The 18,807-nt window shown below is 40.6% G+C and overlaps 1 protein-coding gene across 5 annotated transcripts; it reads right to left on the bottom strand.

Annotated features, from left to right (window-relative positions):
- Window positions 1-953: 953 nt before the first annotated feature.
- On the bottom strand, window positions 954-17,309 carry LOC121673228 (transcription elongation factor A N-terminal and central domain-containing protein-like). Of its 5 annotated transcripts, none has more exons than XM_042046356.1 (2): window positions 16,895-17,309; window positions 954-4,850 (listed from the first exon to the last, which is right to left on the bottom strand). In XM_042046356.1, the coding sequence occupies exons 1-2, from the start codon at window positions 16,947-16,949 to the stop codon at window positions 3,760-3,762; spliced, it is 1,146 nt and encodes a 381-aa protein (XP_041902290.1). In that variant the 5' UTR covers window positions 16,950-17,309; the 3' UTR covers window positions 954-3,759. The 5 variants fall into 5 exon arrangements, with proteins under 5 accessions (XP_041902290.1, XP_041902292.1, XP_041902294.1 ...); XM_042046358.1 differs by having other exon boundaries at window positions 16,869-16,940; XM_042046360.1 differs by lacking the exon at window positions 16,895-17,309 and adding an exon at window positions 16,612-16,850.
- Window positions 17,310-18,807: the final 1,498 nt, after the last annotated feature.

Genomic DNA, 18,807 nt, shown 5'->3' on the forward strand with positions numbered 1-18,807 from the left:
CTGCTGGGGGCAGCTGCTTCAGATTCCCACTGCCAGCAATAGCCCCATTTCAGCTCAGACACTGTACAAGCCTGGTGATCCCGTTCCTGCACCCCACCTTGTGCACCAAATCTCCATCCGACAGCACCTCCCCAGACTTGCCTGCTTCTCACTGGAGTTTTGGCAGATTATTGTCACCGGACCTGCCTTGCTCTTGTTTGGGTGCTGCTGGACAGTGACCCTTTTAACTGAAGCCACTGTCCCTATATGCCTTGACACTCACCATCCACTCCTGGCTCGCCTCCCCCTGCACAGTAACCCACCCTTGCTGCTCCATCACACACGCCTTCATCTGAAAGCTGACTTTGCACCTTAAGGATTTTGTTCACAGAGGTGTATTCATGAAGTGGTGTTATGTCACATCAGAGTGAACAGCACAAAAAACATCCAATGGCAAATAATGGACAACTTTTTTGTGTTTGTGTAGGGGAAGGTCTGTATCAGCAAAGCTCTCTTATAATAAGAGTTTGTGAATAATACTTTTTACCATCTGTAGTTGGCAAGGAGACTATGTTCCATCCTGGCAAGTGAGGACATGGCCTCAGTAAAACATGACTTTGTCACCTCTTGGCTGAATTACAGCAGCACAAAATGAGGGGATATGAAGTCATCTGCCTTCATGGCTCTGTTAATACCAGAATGCAACAAGCCAACTCCCAAGCAAATCCAAGAAATTATCAAAGTACTCTTGTTTCTTTTCTTATCTTCCAGGCAGTCAGTGAATTGGGCCATTACATCCTGAAGATTCCCTGAAGGACTGTAATTCGACATATTTGCTCCTTAATCACAGCCTGTTACCAGCTAACTTTCTTTCTTGGCACAAAAAAGCTGTTTTTTGTTTAAAGAGTTGCAGTTCTTTGCTTTAGTAGCAAACATACATAGCACAACAGACAGAAACGAATACACTTTAAATGAAAATAAACAGCACAAATTTACTTTTGGTTTTGAAAAGAAGAAAGAGTTATAAACAACAAATGGCAGCTGAGTACCTCCCTAAAAAGTGCACAGTAAGAGGGGTATGACAGAGATAGAAAAGGCACTCAACAGAACAGAAGTGGATCTGGCAGTGGATCTCTAGGAACCAGAAGTTTTGTTACTGGTGTTAAGCGAGCAACATTGAGTACAATTAATAGAGCACTTCAGATATAGAATAGTATCTTTGTTTTTACATTGAAAATTGTGTAAAATTCATTGTTAATTTAGCTCTCATCTTCTTAAGATATGTATCACAAGTTCTGCAGCTACACGCTGCTTGATCTTTGAGCGCTATTTATGTTTAAGGCCTTATTGCTGCTGTTAAATCACAGGATTCAAGAAGCAGTTGAATTTATAGAATCTCTGGAAAACCCTGTGGAGACAAATACAGACTTTAGCCTTGTTCAGCTTACATTTCTCCTGTGTTTGTGGGGATCACCTCTAATGTCACGGTCCTTGTAGGAGTAGCTGCCTGGACATGCTAAACATCATACCCAAATGAATTGTCTCTGCTTAAAAAAGAGATATTTTTCTCACCTGGAATGAACTGAAAAAAAAAAAGAGACTTCAACAATATAAAAGAATCTCACTTTTCAAAGTGTTTCTTTTGTTTCTGGACTCTATACTTCCTGTATTTCAGTGATCTACACCCTCCTGCTGCTGTACACACTATGTAGTTGCAAGTTAGCTGAGACAAAGCATATAAACTTAGCCAGTCAAATATTTTAAGCCTGCACAGTTACATATTAGTGATGGGCAATTCAAAAGAAAATGATGTTATATATTATGTCACAAATGTAGTCAGTGTTACAGATACAAATTTTACCCTTGAAATATATTCTGTCAAAAACACCCTCCATGCCTTTTTACATTTCCCTTTGCCAAGATAAAACTTGGATGAGCTCTACATTACTGGAATGGCTTCAAAACGAACTGCAGGCAGAAATTATTTATAAGTTGTTCACAGCTAAAATAATGTCTTCTGCTACATGGTGTTCTGACACAGCACAGTGCTGGCATAAAGCTCTCCTCAACAGGACCATGACCTTCAAAATGACTGCACACAATCCTGTGCTTACTGTGATCCACTAACACAGGAGTGTTTGCTTTCCTGTAGTTTCATTGAAAGCTAACAATAATACTGTACACAAAAGTCCTCCCACTTAAGCAGGACTACTTGTAAGCATCAATTTCAGCACACAAGTAAGGGCTGGGAAGGAAGGCCAGATAGCAACTCCTTGGTTACACAGTTGAACATTGGGGGTCTGGCCTAAAGCTTTAATGTGTATTTTACATCAGTGCAATTCCCCTAAAACACACTTTTTTACATGATAAAAATCTAAGTAATGCCGCTGAAAGTTAACTGTTAACACTTCACAGAATGGAAAGATTTTTCTTCTTTTTTTCAGTAGAACAGGTTAAGTGTCTCTTTGCAACATCAGGTTACATGTAATTTTCCCCATATACAGATAAAGGCCTGTCTTTCATTCCTAGCTGGCTTTTAGTTCAGCTATTTTCTCATTTCATGCCCCCAACTCCTTTCTCTAAGAGGTCATGCAGCTCAGCCCAGAGGAGCTGACCAGCCTCAGCTGTGTCATAGTCAGATGGGTGCACAACTGTCCTCAATTCCTCCAGCAAATACTCCGCCGGTTTCTCTGCTCTGCTGATACATTTTAACGTTGAAGTGCAAAATGCCTGTTGCACATTCGTAAAAGATACGTAAAAGATACTTCTCTCACAGTGAGAAGAATTAAAATTTTTTTTTAAAAAATAAATACTTCTTGTAAAAAATCAGCGAGAATCCTGTTGACTCTGGAACAAAAATATGTATAAAAAATTCTGCTATTGGATTTCCTTCTATTCATTGTTTGTGGGTAACCAGCACTATACAAAAACATTAATTTTCTCAGTTCAGGACAGACGTCCCAGTTCCAGAGATGATATTCACTCAGAAAGTTATTAACTCCTATTAATTTTATTAAATAAACATAAATAATATATTTACATCATTTTCTGAAACAATCCATTATCTGATCCTCCATTAATTTCTTTGCAGTAGCAGGCCATACCATCTTATATTATAAATCTGGCCCGCATACTGATAGACTGTCACAGCTCCTGTTTTCCTTCCAGGAGCTAAAATAAAACTAAAGCATAATGTAATTCTTGCTTTAATTTGCTAGCTGCTTTCTCCCCCTTTAATGCTCTTTTTGTTTCTTTTTCCCTGTTAGAAATCACCTCTCAAACCAACTTAATAATCTAACACTTGCTTGCAAATAGTGATTTAATTAAGGAGTGAATCCATGCTGAACATTCTGCAATGCACACAAGTATGTGAACTACAGTTCTGGAAACAGTTTGTTTACTGTAAATTAAACTTATGTTCTGTGAAAGAACTCCTCCTGAAGATAAAAAAAAATTTCCAAGTATCTAGTCCCTTCAGGAAAAAACTGCAGCACTTAGAATATTTTTAATGGATTAACTAGCAAATATTCCACTCAGATACAGTGTAACCATTTTTTCCTCTTTACCATTTTATTTCTTTACCTATTTAGATTACTCAAAAACACGTAAGATTCATTCAAGTCATCTTTAAAAATACAATAGCAGTTTTTTTAAAAATTGATTTTGAGGTTTTTAGTGGCAGCACTCACATAATATCAGTGCAGAATTTAAAATTACAGAGTTTCAACAGAGGTACGTTCTCATACACGTTACCAAATCCCTTATTAAAGAGAGATAGCATTACAAACAAATCCATCTGCTGTGATACCACTGTTCTCCACATTCATTACAAATAACGTAAGTCAACATTTGTTCATCTGGGTTTGTGTTTCTCACCCAAGCTGGAAGAAAGAGAGTTCCTCTGGCAATCATAGTTACAGTGCAATCAAATTTTTCACAGCGTCTGCATTTTATTTTATTTGTCTGTGTGCCATTAATAACCAGCGGAAGCTGATGTTCCTGAACAGATGATTTTGTGTACAGAGCCCTGAGCTGTTTCAGTTCATCGCTGGCCATTTCCATCACTGTCATCTCAGCAAAAGCCTTTGGGCTCAAAGTCCCTGAAAAAAGGTTATGTTTTAAGTGGCAACTTTTAGGGTTCTTAAGGTTAGAGATTTTACTTCTAATGCAATTTTTGTATTTTTTATCATTTTTAGCATGAAGAGCAAAAATATGTTCTTCAATATCTTTAGCTAACTCTAGCCATTTAACAGTTTCTTCTTCATCTTTGGCAGAACCAATCAAAGCTTTATAAAGAAGATCCACACATTTACACCTCAGAGCTCTCACTGGATGCTGCTGCAGACTTGCTTCGCTAACAACAGATTTAGAATCTTCATGAACAGTGTGTTGTTCCTCAAAAGAAGAATGCTGATTCATACTGCCTTCTGCATTGTTACATACCGCATTTTTAACAGTTTGTGATGGGACCAAAATGTTGGAACTAGTACCATCTAATGCCTCCTGCTGACATGGTCCTTCAGACAGCAACTGCTCTCTAGGAACTACACCAAGATGCTCCATTTCCTCTTTCACATACACAGAAACAGACTTTTTAAGTTGCATTGACTGAGCAGAGTTATTCTTGTAAAGTGTTTTCCATCTTGATAATAACTGCTTTGCTTTCTTTTTCAACCCTTCTGAAGGGCAGCTCTTGAGTACTCTGTATACAGCCTTGGTAACATCTGTCCCCTGAAGATATTCTACAGTCATGTCAACATCTTCAAGTTCTTTAAGATGATCCTCAATATCTTGCAAATTGTTCTCAGACAGTAGTTTTTCAATACTGTGGGTTCTGCGTACAATATTTTCCAGGTCAGACATTTTTAAACCTGAAAACAAAAGAAAGATCATCACCTTTCCTGCAGTTATGACATTAATTCATCTTCTGTATATTCACACAAGGTCTTCTTTTCATTTTATGCTATTTTACTCTATTTTATTTGTATATATCACTGAGTGTGCCACCATTTTCTTGAAATGGTGTACAGAAGCCTGAAACACCATCCTGTTTCATACATGACCCTCAACTTTTCACTTGCTGTACAAGACATCATGCTGCATCTCTTTCAAAAGTTTCTCCTTAGAGCTACCAGAGATGCAAGTCAGAGTAGTGACTTTTACCTGAGGTCCTATTGCTGCCCTTTCCCTCACTAGCTCTGGCATCATATTACAGATGGATTATCAAGACGGGGCAGCTCAAAACCAGTGACACCAGCAAAACAGTTTCAAAACACTGACATCTACAAATTTTGAAAATTCTTGAAGGTTAAAGACAGATCCCTCTGTATTTTCTTGCAGCTGTAGCATCAGTAAAGCATGCTCCCATATACTCTGACACATAAAGGAAAATCAAAGGGGGTCTTCAGAATGCAGAATCTCATGGTTTCAATAGTATTTCCTTTTGATTCCTTTTCATCAAGTCCTTTGATCAAAAAATGCTCAGTGCATTGTTATTGCCAATTTGCATACAAAAAAATGTTTCTACTCCTACTATTATTTTTCTGCTGAAAAAGAGAATTAAATGTAGAATGCAGAAATGAATGGTGTCTTGTAAGTATTGTGTTCCTCTTTTCTGCAGTTAGTCTTAGTTTACGCACAAAATCAGTGTTTTGTCTGAAATTGCATACATCCTGATTCTACTCCAGAAAAACTCATCTGCCTGACAGAGACAAGGCTAGCTACACATGTCCATATGGGAAAGGAATCACAAGCAGGTTTCTTGCAGCATCACTGTTTCCATGATGAAAACTCCTGAGAACAGGGGCAGAGGAGGGACAAGAGATACAGCTGTATAATTTGCACACTCTGTTGTTTCTATGACCACCACCAGCTAACTTGTCTTTTGCAGGACAGAAACAAGTTCCAACTTTAGGTAGGACCTCAGAGTTCCACAAAATCAAAAGGCAGAGAGGGTAAGACATTTTTCTATACAAACAGAACCAACCCACCCTGCACAGTGAACGTTCTCAGCATTCCCTTAAGCTGTATTTAAACACTCCTGTCTTATGTTTTGAAGTCCTACAAAACCTCAATAATGGCAATTACAGAAACTTGATGTTATTACTCAAGAAGTTTCAGAATCAGAGAACCAGGATGCAGTTTTCACATACTTAAGTTGAACCCTATGCATCATCATACTAAAAAGCCCATGTAAGTGCATCCACTCCTCTGTTCTGCTACAGGAACACACGGAGGCTGTGAACAAAAAGAAGTGTTTTGTAATGTAGGAGAGCCCTCACAAAGCAAGAACAGTTCCCTGTCACCAGAATACCAAGAAGTTGACATTAGAAAATTATTATCTGCTGATTTACTGTTTTTCATGCAATCCAGGGCAGAGTTGGTGACAGTTATATGTTAACGCAGTATGACTGCTATGCCTTATAATCAGTTGTGCTTCTTCCAGATCTTGTGTCTACGTATGCGTTGTATTATGCTCACACACTGTAAAAGTTACCTAAGGCAAGATGACTTCATGAGCTCTCAGTATTTAGCATATAGGACAATGGACACACAAAGAAATTATCAGACACAAACTACTCTGCTGATAATTTGTCAGTGCATATATTTCTACCCTGTGGCAAAGGTGAGGTATTTTGATATTTCATTGAGGACTATGCTTCATAGGAAGTTTCCTCTCTAATATTTTAGGGTGAGGATCTGTATGTAAGAAATCCACATGCAAGATCCATATGCTGAGTCTGTGGGTATCACCTGCTTCATGGTAGTGGTCCTTGCTCATCATTATCTACTTGATCCTACACAGCCCCCCCAGCATGGCAAGGTTCTACCTTAGGACTCTTACACTATGGCAATAAATTTAATTATCAGAAATTTTAAATTTTCTTAGTCATGTGCTGACTTTTCAAGTTCATGCAACATTAAATTCAAGTTTGTAAATGTTTCAGCAGCTGCTAAATAAACAAACTGAAAACACAAACATGGACATCAAATTATAGGCAACTATTTTAAAATAATTTTGGAAATTAAACCACCTAATAGACTCCTCACACTTAAGTCAAAACAATCACTTCTAAGGAAATGCTTGTCTCAAAATGTACAACTTCTAGCAAAGAGGTACGACTGACTCCCTTCAAATGTAATATGCAAAGTTAAGTAAAAGTAACAGAAAAAGTAATTAAATATTTTAATGGAGAGGGATATTTACTGGTAGTTGGGAGAAGCATAAGAAACAGCAGAAAAAAATCACTGAATAAAGGTATTATTATTTATATTATATTATATTATATTATTATTATCAGTGACATCAGAGAGGTTTCTGCAGCGAAATATTCTAGGAATGGTCCTGGCTTTGTTGTGCGTACCTAGTTGGCAAAAAGTTTTAAAATCCTTCAAGGTGAAAAGCAATACATACTTCTGAAATACTACACTAACTACTCAAGCATAAATTTCATCTTGATTTCCAAATTAAAAGGAAGTGTGATGAAAACAATGAAAAGTTGTTTGTACATTTGTTGCCCTATAAATCATGTAATGACCAGATTTATCACCAAGGTTGACACCATTGTTTTATGCAAACAGAAATTAAACAGAGATTCCTCAACTTAAAAAGAACATATAAAGTAATCCAACAGTTTGTTTTACTACCATGGTTTCTTTCAAAGAATGAAGCAAAGCTCATTAATTAATACTGGGAAAAGTGCACTGCATTTCATATCAAGTCTGAATATCAAGCATCTTTTCTAATCAAGGCACAACATGATTGTGTTAGACAACTGTAGAAAACATGTTTTTTGCATTCTTATAAGAAGAAACCTGAAATTACCGACGCAGTTGTAATACTGCCGTTTTTTCTAGCCGAAGTTCACTGGGAACCCAAGTATAGTAAGCCTGAGTTCTTCCCTGCTCAGACTCCTGTTCTTTGAACTCTGTTGTTTCTGTTATAAATCAGACAGAACGTAAGTTGGGAGAAGCCCCAAAACCTTTTGAAGAGAATACAAGTGTGTCACAGAAATGAAGCTGCAATTCCAAATGGAAAATTATTCTACCACTTGAGGGAGCTGTGGCATAGCAAACCCATGGAATCTTTTGAAATGTGCATGAGTAACTCCAGCCTCTGTGAAGAAAAAAGATTAAACAATTACCCTGTGACCTTTAGGAGACTTCACATTTTTATGGTATGTATTTGCCTAATTTTGGCAAATAAACCCTGTAGAGTCCATCGATGTTGGGATACAGACAGAAGGAAAGGGGTTTATCCCTTATTCAGCTATTGTTTGTATATTGCTCTTTCTTTCTTTAATTTGGAATTTGACTGCTTTTCTACCTGATTTAATGCAATTTGACAAATGCTGCTGAGCAAGTACTTATAAAACTAACTGAATCGAACTCAGTCAGCACTGTTCTGCTGTGTTCCTAATTCCAAGAGACAAGAAATCCCAGAAAGACTAGGGTTTTTTCTTAAGTTATGAAATTAATCATGCATCTTTGTTAAGGTAGAGCTGTAAGAAAAAGAACGAACAAATGGTAGCGTCACAGTTTTGTGCAGTATAAAACAAACATCCTCATCCCTCCCACAACGGCACAAGGCATTTCAGTTTAGCAATGACAGAATCACAGAATGGTTTGGGCTGGAAAGGACCTAGCTCCAACCCCCCTGCAATGGGCAGGGGATGCCATTTACTAGACAAGGTTGCTCAGACCACACCCAACCTGGCCTTGGACACTCCCAAGGATCGGGCAGCCACAATTTCTCTGGGCAATCTGTTCTAGTGACTCACCACCCTCTGCGTAAAGAATTTCTTCCTAACATCTAATCTAAATTTGCCCTCTTTCAATCTAAAACCATTGACATTTGGTCTGTCACTATCTGCCCATATAAAAAGTCACAACATGAGGTCACAGTAAGGCCTCCCCAAAGCCTCCTCTTCTCCAGGCTGACCAACTCCAGCTCTCTCAGCCCATCTTCATAGGAGAGGTGCTCCAGCCCTCTGACCATCTTTGTGGTCCTGCTTTGGACTTGCTCTAACAAGTCCATGTTTTTCTGGGGCTGAGGATCCCAGAGCTGGATGCAGCACTCCTGGTGGGGTCTCATGAGGGCAAAGTAGAACCCTCCCTCCCTCGACCTGCTGGCTACCCTGCTTTTGATGCAGCCCAGGGTGCCATGGGCCTTCTGGGCCATGAGTGCACGCTGTTGGCTCATGCCCAGCTTCTCATCCATAAGAACCCCCAAGTCTTTCTCTACGGGGCTGCTCTCAATGACTTCTTCTCCCAGTCTGTGCTCATGTCTGGGACTGCCCTGACTCAGGTGCAGCACCTTGCACCTGGACTTGTTGAATCTCATGAGGTGCTTGTGGAAAAACAACTATGGATTTATAACACAAGATGATACAGGGGAAGATTTATTCATCCATAGAACTGCCATTAAAAGGAATAACCCTAAAAATTACCTGCAAAGTGTAGGAGATGGAGAAGTTGTACAATTTGATATAGTACAAGGGGCCCACTTCTCAAGTTCGTCCAAGGCCCCCTGGATGGCATCCTGTCCTGCTGTTGTGTTATCTGCAAACTTGCTGAGGGTGCACCAGTCCCACTGCCCATGTCACTGATGAAGGGCACCAGTCCCATGAGAGTCCTGAGGAACACCACTCATCACTGGCCTCCACCTGGACATAGAGACACTGACCACAACTCCCTGGCTCCATCCATCCATCCTTATCCACTAAATAAGAATGAGTCCATCCATCAAGTTCGTATCTCTCCAATCCAGAGATAAGGATGTCATGTGGGACCATAACAAAGGCCTCACACAAGTCCAGTTGACATTGGTCAGTCTTCCCTTGTCAACCCTTGTTGTCACTCCATCCTAGAAGGCCACCAAGTTGGTCAGGCATGACTTGCCATTAGTAAAGGCATGCTGGCTACCTTGAATTACCTTCCTGTCTTTTATGTGTGTTAGCACATCTTCTAGGAGGCTCTTCCTAAGCACAGAGGTGAGGCTCACCAGTCTGTAGTTCTCTGGATCTTTCTTTCTCCCCTTTTTTAATATGGAAGTGATGTTTCCTTTTTTCCAGTCACCAGGGACTTCAACAGACTGCCATGACTTTCCAAATATGCATGACAACATCTGTTTGAGTTCCAACTGTACACTGAAGGTTACAAGGCTCATATTTACAATGAGACTCTGTAATGCTGTGCTGATGAGGCACTTTCTTGCCAAATCATTATGAGCTCTCACTCTGACTGCATAGTATAATGAGTCACTTGTGTGTACAAGAATAAATGATGACAATCAATAAAAAACTTGTAAGCCAGTTCGCTTCCAAAAAAAAAAAAAAAAGATCAGGCTACCTCAGGTTTAAAATATAGCCATCCTGTAATAATGCCAAGTTGAGTAAGAACATTTTTAAACAGTAAAATGACTAAGAGAAAACCAACAAACAAAAAAAACCACAGCCTGAGACACTTGCTGTTAAGTGCAAATTCAGTCCCCGAGAAAAACACTGCCCTCTCCAAAAGTATTTGGGGTAAATGCTTTGTCTTTGCTTTACACCTTATCTTGTGCAAAGCAATAGCCCATTTTGTCTTAACGCTGAAAAACCAAGACAAACTCAGAATGCATCCAAGCAAGTGTGTATGAATGTCTTGGAAGGCTGAACACCAGTCTTCTTCTCCCTCATCCCAACCTTCAATGTAGGTGAGCTTTTCTACAAGAAATTCTATGTAACTGGAAAAAAATCCAGACTACAGCCCAGACAAGGATCAGAAGTCAAGTACTCCTAATAGTGTGTGCTGCTTTCAGCTGGGGTAGAGTTAATTTCCTTCACAGCGGCTGGTATGGGGCTGTGTTCTGGACTTATGCACAGAGTTGATAATATAGAAATGTTTTTGTTATTGCTGAGCAGGGCCTACACAGAGCCAAGGCCTTTTCTGCCTTTCCTACTGCCACGATGGTGAGGAAGTTGGGGGTGCATGGGAGATCGGGAGGAGACGCAGCCAGAACAGGTGACCCCAACTGACCTAAGGGATATTCCAGACCATCTGACATCATGCTCAGTATATAAAGTGGGGGAAGAAGGACAAGGCGGGGACATTTGGAGTGATTGAGTTTGTCTTCCCAAGTCACCATTACACATGGTGGGGCCCTGCTGTCCTGGAGATGGCTGAACACCTGCCAGCCTGTGGGACACAGTGAATGAATTCCTGGGTTTGCTTTGCTTATGTGTGTGGCTTTCACTTTTCCTATTAAACTGTGCTTATCTCAACCCATGAGTTTTCTGGTTTTTATCCTTCCAGTTCTCTCCCCAGACCTGCTGGTGGGGCCACGGCTCCAATGAGAGGCTCCATGAGGCTTTCCTGCTGGCTGGGGTGAAACCATGATACACTGGAATAAATTCTCTGCAACTGTTGTGTTAAAAAATGTTAATGCTATAGCAGAGATGGTGCATAGCATAATCCTGGAAACACCAACTTACTTTGGGCAACCTAAATCCCATATAAACTATGAAAATTATCAAATGCTATTTTAAACTCAAGAGCCTAATCAGGAATCAGAGAATTCTCACAGCCAGCCTCCAACTCCAAAAACATTTCTCCATCCTATCTACAGTGGGAGAGCAGATACCATCAATGTCACCAAGAAACCACTTACTGGAGGTTTTATTTCATCTTGGCAAAAAGCAGAGCTCTTCCTGCCTCTCTACAGGACTGCCTCCCACACTGAAAAAATACAGAACTAGGTAAAGTTCATCTTCAAAGAATAGCCACATGAATAAAGCTAAGTTAATACAATGAGAATTGAGGCAATACAGCGGTGTAATTTCCAGCTGTCCATGACCACTGACACCTCACTGACCAAGAGTCACCTCTCACTCACAGATCCAGAAGCAGTGAAGTACACAGCACTATGGAGAAGTAGCTTTGTTCTGCATCTTTTACATAAGTGACTGCTTGAACTACAGCACTTTCAACTAATCTGGAGCCATACTGTCTCGACCCTGTGTTTCTCTCAGTGAAATCATTCTCCCACAGCTTTCTTCCCAAATTAGGGGAGTTTGAAGAGGAGAGGTGGCAGAGTGTATCACATTCATGTGAAGATGCACCGAGTATCCTCTTTTACAAGGCCAATTTTTAATCCTTATTTGGAGTTCCTTCTCCTAGACTCCCCACTTTCAATTAAAATAGAATTCTTATATTCTTAAAAAAAAAAAAAGAAAAAAGATAAAACAATCAATAGAGCACATAATGAAATTCTCAAGCCTCAGGGATCAACCTCAATGCAGAGCTCTCAGCACATTTTTCTAATAAGATCAAACATGCATAGATTTAATGAGATAGGAAAAGCTGTTGTCCTTACCAGACAAGCTGCTTAGCCACTGGCTTCATTTGACATCAGTATGTAAGCCAGAGCTCATGAAAATGTTCAAGATATTACAGCTACACCAGACGAATTAAACCCTGACTTGTTCCATGGCAAAACCTAAATGAGAAAATACTTTAGAAATTGAATAGCTACAGCTGTTTTGAGTTCTAGGATGCTCGGCTGATGTTAGAGAGGATACACATCCCAGCAGAGACATTACGTTGCTAATGGCTCCTTTTAATAACTTCATTTACAGTTAAACTGATTCACACTGGAAGACATTTTAGCTTTTCCTATATCCTGTCTTCCTTAATCACATGAATTTTTCTACTAAATGAAGTTAACTACTTGAAACACAAAAAATGTTACAAGTAATTACTCCACTGACATGAAATCTCTATTTCTATTGATATTGCTGACCTTGTTAATAAAATAATTTTAAGGAGTTTAAAAAATTACGAAATTTACTTTTAACAAGTTACAGATTACAAGTGTCAAGTGGAGGTATTAGCTAATCTCTTCCACAATAGGACAGCTATACAGACTCACAATACATTATAATACATTGTGATTCAATGGGGCAATAATGAAATGTATATATAGTTCTGAGAGATTTGTCATCAACAGTTTCACTGGTAATTATGTATAAATAACGTGGGCTTTAATTTCCTTTAAAATTTGCACCATTTCACATAAAGAAACACTTGTGTGGTTTCTCTAATCTACAACCAGGTTATTTTTCAATATTAACTAACTTTATTCTAAAATCCATTTCCTAGTTTCAGCACAAGGTCACAGAAATGTTCCATGGGGCTCTCTGGTTTTTCAAATCTTCATGACAAAGCCTTGTCAAAGCTGGCAGAGGAATCCCTTTTCTCTCAGCCACTTTCCACTACTTGTCAGTATGAGGTACTAGCTGGGGCTTCAAGCAGGTCAAAACTCAGGCTTTTGACACACAGGGCACATTTTCTAAACACGAACTCCCATTTTGGTCTCAAGTGACAAATACACAGGAAAAGAAGTGTGTTGAACGAAATTTAAGCCAATGACTCAGACATGACAATGCTATCTAGCTACAGAAGAGACACAGATTATGACATGTATTTTGCACTAAGCTGAGCTTCTACAGTAAAGCTTATCATGGGATTCAGGCCTTTGGTGAGGCTGCACACAATCTTTCACAAATCATACAATAATTTTTGTGATTATACATTAACAGAGTCTCCTGAAAGCTAAAGAGCACAGCTTACCATCTGCATAAAAATCCAAGCCTGTTAGAAATACATCTGGCATTTTCCCAACATTATCATGAAGAGCAAAACTTAAGCTAAGCCAAGCAGAAAATGCTATTATCACTCCTTTAGCACCACCCGCTTCAGTACTGAGCCAAAACTTCACTGGGTGAAAAAGAGCTTTTTGCACTTTGTGGAATTAGTTTTTCATTTCCTAACATTCATGTTTTTCCAACAGTAACAGATTTTATAACAAAAAAGAATTATTGTTAAATCTGACAGACAACATGAACAATGTTTCACCATTTTCCCACAGCAAGAGGATGCTATAAACATTGTGCCTCACTCAAGAAAAATACCTGGCGATAGAAATATGATCTAAGCAGATTTGTGTCATCATTTATTACTTAACTACTTTTATTCAATATAGTTTAGTCTCCTAAACTGTTCATCTGGATGGATGCAAATGTTCATATTCGTATTTCCAATCACTTCAGACAGCAAACCAGCCAAACAATTTCAGGAAGGCTGTGACATCTCCAAGTAGAAGCTAGTTTCTTCAACATACTTTAACTGTATTGCCTTATACAGGTAACAGTGTCAGTTCATGAAATGTTTGGGTGCTCTCTCAACACCACTGGGATTGTATCACTCAGCTGCTCTGCTCCGTCTACTCAATGTCTGGGCACAAGAAGCATTCGTAACATCACCCTCCAAACACTGGGAAATCATAATTCAAAATTCCCAGTACATTGAGATTGGCTTATACACTATAATGCTCTTAGAAGTACAAAAAATGGAAACTGTTCTGCATTTCTTTTAAAGCTGTAAGGCTCTAGTCTTCCCATCTTTCCACCGCAGACAAAATGATTAGGAGTTTATACCTTTTTGAAAAGGAAAGGTTACACTGTTGTGCACATCATGGCTCCAGCAGCCAATACTTGAAAAAAAATTCAGACTTTTACACGTTCTATTATAACTACAAAAGACTAAAAATTCTTTCCCTATAAAGATGTTACTTTCCATGTCCATTCTTGGCATTACAGCTTTCCTCTACTATTTTGTAATTTCATCTTAAATTTCTTGTTCATTTACTCAAGTGTAATTAGCACTTTTTAAACCTACTGAAAAGAAGAACATGTTGTGAGGTGCAGGTTTAACATTCGCTTTTAAGTAATAGAGTTCATCAGACTTGTCTTGTGTGTCCCTCTATCTTTCAGTCTCCATAAATACTGTTTATATCCTCTTGCAGATGTACTGATTTGAAACCTGGACAACCTCAATCTAAAAAAAGCTTTCCTAAAGTGGATCACACTTCCTTCTTTCATTGAGCTTTGTATTGGCACAAAAGTCCAACAAAACAGACTGTCTTGAAGACAGAAGCCTAAATCAGTAAGTAAAAATGTATTTAAGACATATCCATCCAAAGTACATTTGTTAACTTAATACTTTACAAAGAAAAAATGAATCATTTTGGAGAGAAATAAGCAATTCTTTCTCTTGAATACATTTCCTTTACAAAATAGCTTTGAAGATTATTCTTATTCATATAGAGCTAGCAAAAACTTCAATTCTAGCACACTACAAGCAAAGATAAATGTTTAGTTTGCAATGTCTTTTTATGGAAAATTGTGCTGACAAATTCATATAAAAATGGAACACATAAGTAATAAAAACATGCTTTATGAACTTCTGCAAGCTTTTCATCATTTGTCAAATGAACACTGTCTTTGCATTGCTTTAACATTCATTTTTTCAGTTAAGTCTTGGGTCTATACTATTTCTATTTGTCATACCATTGCCAGGGCCATACTTAGATTAGATACCACTTTATTGCTGTTTCACAGGTTTTCCACTGAAACATTATAAAACTTTTTTCCTTTAAAAAGAAATCCTTTGTATGCAGGAGAGTATATATGCTCCTGAAAAGGCCATCCATCCTGAATGGATAAAGAGTATGACTTAAAGAAACGGTATTTGTAAAATATTATTAGTGTCTGCTAAAATTCCTTATGCTAAAAGAACACTTAAAAGTGAAAGTAAATAATTTCTTAATACTCGAGAATCTTGATCAAAGACACATGATGACTGGTTCAAATAAAGGATGAAATACACTTGAAATTAAATGGATTTTTATATATTTATTAAAATAACACTACATTTAAAAGCATGAACTCTAACTCCTTTCTGTATTTGTGCCAACATGTGCATTATTTCAAGACATCAATACTGTAGGGAGACTAATATAACAAATACATAAAGAATTCCCATAACAGTACCATCACAGATATCCATCCTGCAGTTTCCAAGGTCAGCCTCTTCTGTGAGTGGAATTACAGCCGCTTCCGATATAAATCAGAAGGGTAGTTACAGCAGCTGGGAGCAGCAGTCCAGCCGTGTGTATTTGGAAGAAGCTGACACTTCCTTGGCGTGGAAGCCAGCCACAGGTGACAGCTTGTCTGGCCGAGGTTTGGGGTCAGGCTCACGATACCAGCGGCTGAGCATCACCACTGGAACCTCCAGCTCAGACACCAGCCCACGAAACTTGGGAGAGATCAGCCTGCAAATCTGCCTGCAGCCGCTCCCAGGAAACGAGTAGGCCAGTGCACTCTGTAACTGTGATCCAGAATGCCACGGGCACGCTAATTCTGCGGGGTTTTCTCCAAATCCTTCATTAAACATCACAGAATCAATTAGATCAGAAAAGTCCTCTGAGATCATCGAGTCTAACCTATGACCCAACACCACCCTGTCCAACCAGACCATCGCACGTCCAGTCTTTCCTTAAACACCTCCCAAAACGGTGGCTCCACCACCTCCTTGGGCAGTCCATTCCAGCATCTAATCACCCTGTCTGTGAAGAAATTCTCCCTAATGTCCAACCTAAACCTCCCCTGGCACCTCATACCCGTTCCTGCTACACATCCCCGGACCCCTCTAGCTTAAGTTTGACCCACTGCTGTCCTGCTCAGAGGCGAAATGCCACCGCGCCTCAGACCCGTGGCACAGCCCGGGCAGGAGAAGCAGGCACGGCCCTACCTGCCAACCCTCCCCCGCTTCTCAGGGCGCTGTTCTCCGTTCCCCTCGGTCCCGAGGGCCAGCCGGGCCTTGCACGGCGCTGAAGGGCAAACCGGGGCTGGGGAGCAGCTGGGCGGTTCGTGCCTCCTGCGACCACCCCCCGACCTCACCGCCAGCGCCAAGGCAAGGGCAGCAGCTCCCTGGGCACCACCAAGGCGGGGAAGCCACACTCCTGCTGCCCCCAGGGAAACACAACGCTGCTCCCGCACGTCCCGTACCCCGGCATGCGGGCCGGCGCCCTCACCTCCGCAGCGGGGCCCGACATGGCGCCTCCCGCCCGCTTCCTGCTCCGCCGCCATCTCCGCGCGGCTGCGGCCCGGGCGGCTGCGCGCTGGCCCCGGTGCTGCCGGAGCGCTGGCGGACACCGGGCTTGGGCAGCCCTGCGGTTGGCGCGGGGTGCTCCCGGAAAAAGAAACCGCGTCCCGATGTACTAAAAATAGTGTGGTCAGCAGGACCAGAGAGGCGATTCTTCCCCTGTTCTCGGCACTGCTGAGGCCACACCTGTGGCCTCATTTCTGGGCGCCTCACTCCAGGGAGGACACTGAGGTGCTGGAGCGTGTCCAGAGAAAGGCAACGGAGCTGGGGAAGGGTCTGGAGCATATGGCCTATGAGGAGCGGCCGAGGGAGCGGAGTTGTTTCGCCTGGAGAAGAGGAGGCTTAGAGGTGACCATATCACTCTCTACAACCACCTGACAGGAGACTGTAGCAGTTGTGGGTTGGCCTGCTTCTCCCACTCAACTAGTGACAGGATGAGAGGACATAGCCTCAAGCTGTGCTAGGAGAGGTTTAAGTTGGACGTCAGGAAGAATTTCTCCACTGAAAGAGTGATTAGATACTGGAATGGGCTGCCCAAGGAGGTGGTGGAGTCACCGTCCCTGGGGGTGTTTTAGGAAAGACTGGACATTGGCACTCAGTGCCATGGTCTGGTTGACAGGTTGGTGTTGGGTCAGGGGTTGGACTTGATGATCTCAGAGGTCTTTTCCAACCTAACTCACCCTGTGATTCTGCTGTCAGATGACCATGGCAGGTGTATTCACTGTGGGCTCTTGTGCTGTTGCGGGCCTGCCGTAAGGTGAAAGCACTCTGGAGCGGGCAGCAGCCATGGAAGTAACTTGCTCTCCCCTGCAGCCTCAGGTGTGAGGGCACAGTTTCCACTGAGGCTGCCGGCTGTTTTGGGCTGGCGTGGATCTGGCACATGATGTGGCTGTGGGGCAAAAGGGACACCTTGATGCTGGTCCTGTGCAGGGCATGGCCTTACTTCAGTGTTCATCTCTGTTCAACTCCCTGAGATGAATGAAAAATAGATGATATTCATGTGAGTTTAACCTCAGTCATGATATAGTCCTTCTCAAGCAAACACAGCTTGAAAAGGCAGTGTGGCATGCAAGGTAAATGAGTATCAGACCTAAGGCTAACAGAACAAAAAACCCCATTGTAAAACTTCTTGTTTTCAACATGGTACTGTGTTACTTTTGGTTTAACCAACTAGTCTTTGGGATGATAAATGGAGTATTTCTATACACAAAGACAATAATTATAAAATTTCACAGGGTTATAGCTTTTGGATATGATGAAGTGTGCTAGACATATCAGATTATGCAGTAAACATCTAAAAGTTGATGTAGTTTAGTCAAAGCAAAGGTATTTGTCATTGTCTTTGTTGCACTGCTTTCCTCTTTCACATGTATTTTACATAGGTGTTTAAAATTATTTTTTAAGAGATAATACTTCTAGGATTTTGGCTCTATAGCAAATCTACAGATGATGCTGGGGTTTATACTCAGATATAGTAAAGAGCTGGTATGATTTTTTAACACGTTTTTGGTTTCATTTACTTATGAGGTCTGTGTTGCCCTTTGCTGTCAGTAATATGATTTTACCTACCTGAAGGTGCCAAATATGTCTTGGCAAGAATATAACGTACTGCAGACCACTTTTTCCTTATTTTGATATAATGAACATCACCATTACTAATCACACAGGGAAAAAAAGCCTTGCATTCTTGTATAGGATGTAAAAAAACCTAGATAAGCAATTTATTAAATTATTGTAGTGAACCAGTTGATCAGTGCCCATCGCTGAGTGATCTCAAACCTTTCCTTGCTAATGCTGCAGTGGTTGCTTTATAGACTGATTGCTAATGCTGTTCAGTTTCTA

Source organism: Corvus kubaryi, unplaced genomic scaffold (assembly GCF_017639235.1).
Source record: "Corvus kubaryi isolate FWS band 111438036 unplaced genomic scaffold, C.kubaryi_AGA036_p1.0 65286, whole genome shotgun sequence".
Taxonomy (NCBI): domain Eukaryota; kingdom Metazoa; phylum Chordata; class Aves; order Passeriformes; family Corvidae; genus Corvus; species Corvus kubaryi.

Coding starts and splice junctions, on each gene's coding strand:
- LOC121673228 (XM_042046356.1), bottom strand. CDS start 16,949: ATGGCGGCGGAGCAGGAAGCGGGCGGGAGGCGCCATGTCGGGCCCCGC. Junction 4,851..16,894: donor TGTCGGGCCCCGCTGCGGAG/GTGAGGGCGCCG, acceptor TTTTGTTTTCAG/GTTTAAAAATGTCTGACCTG.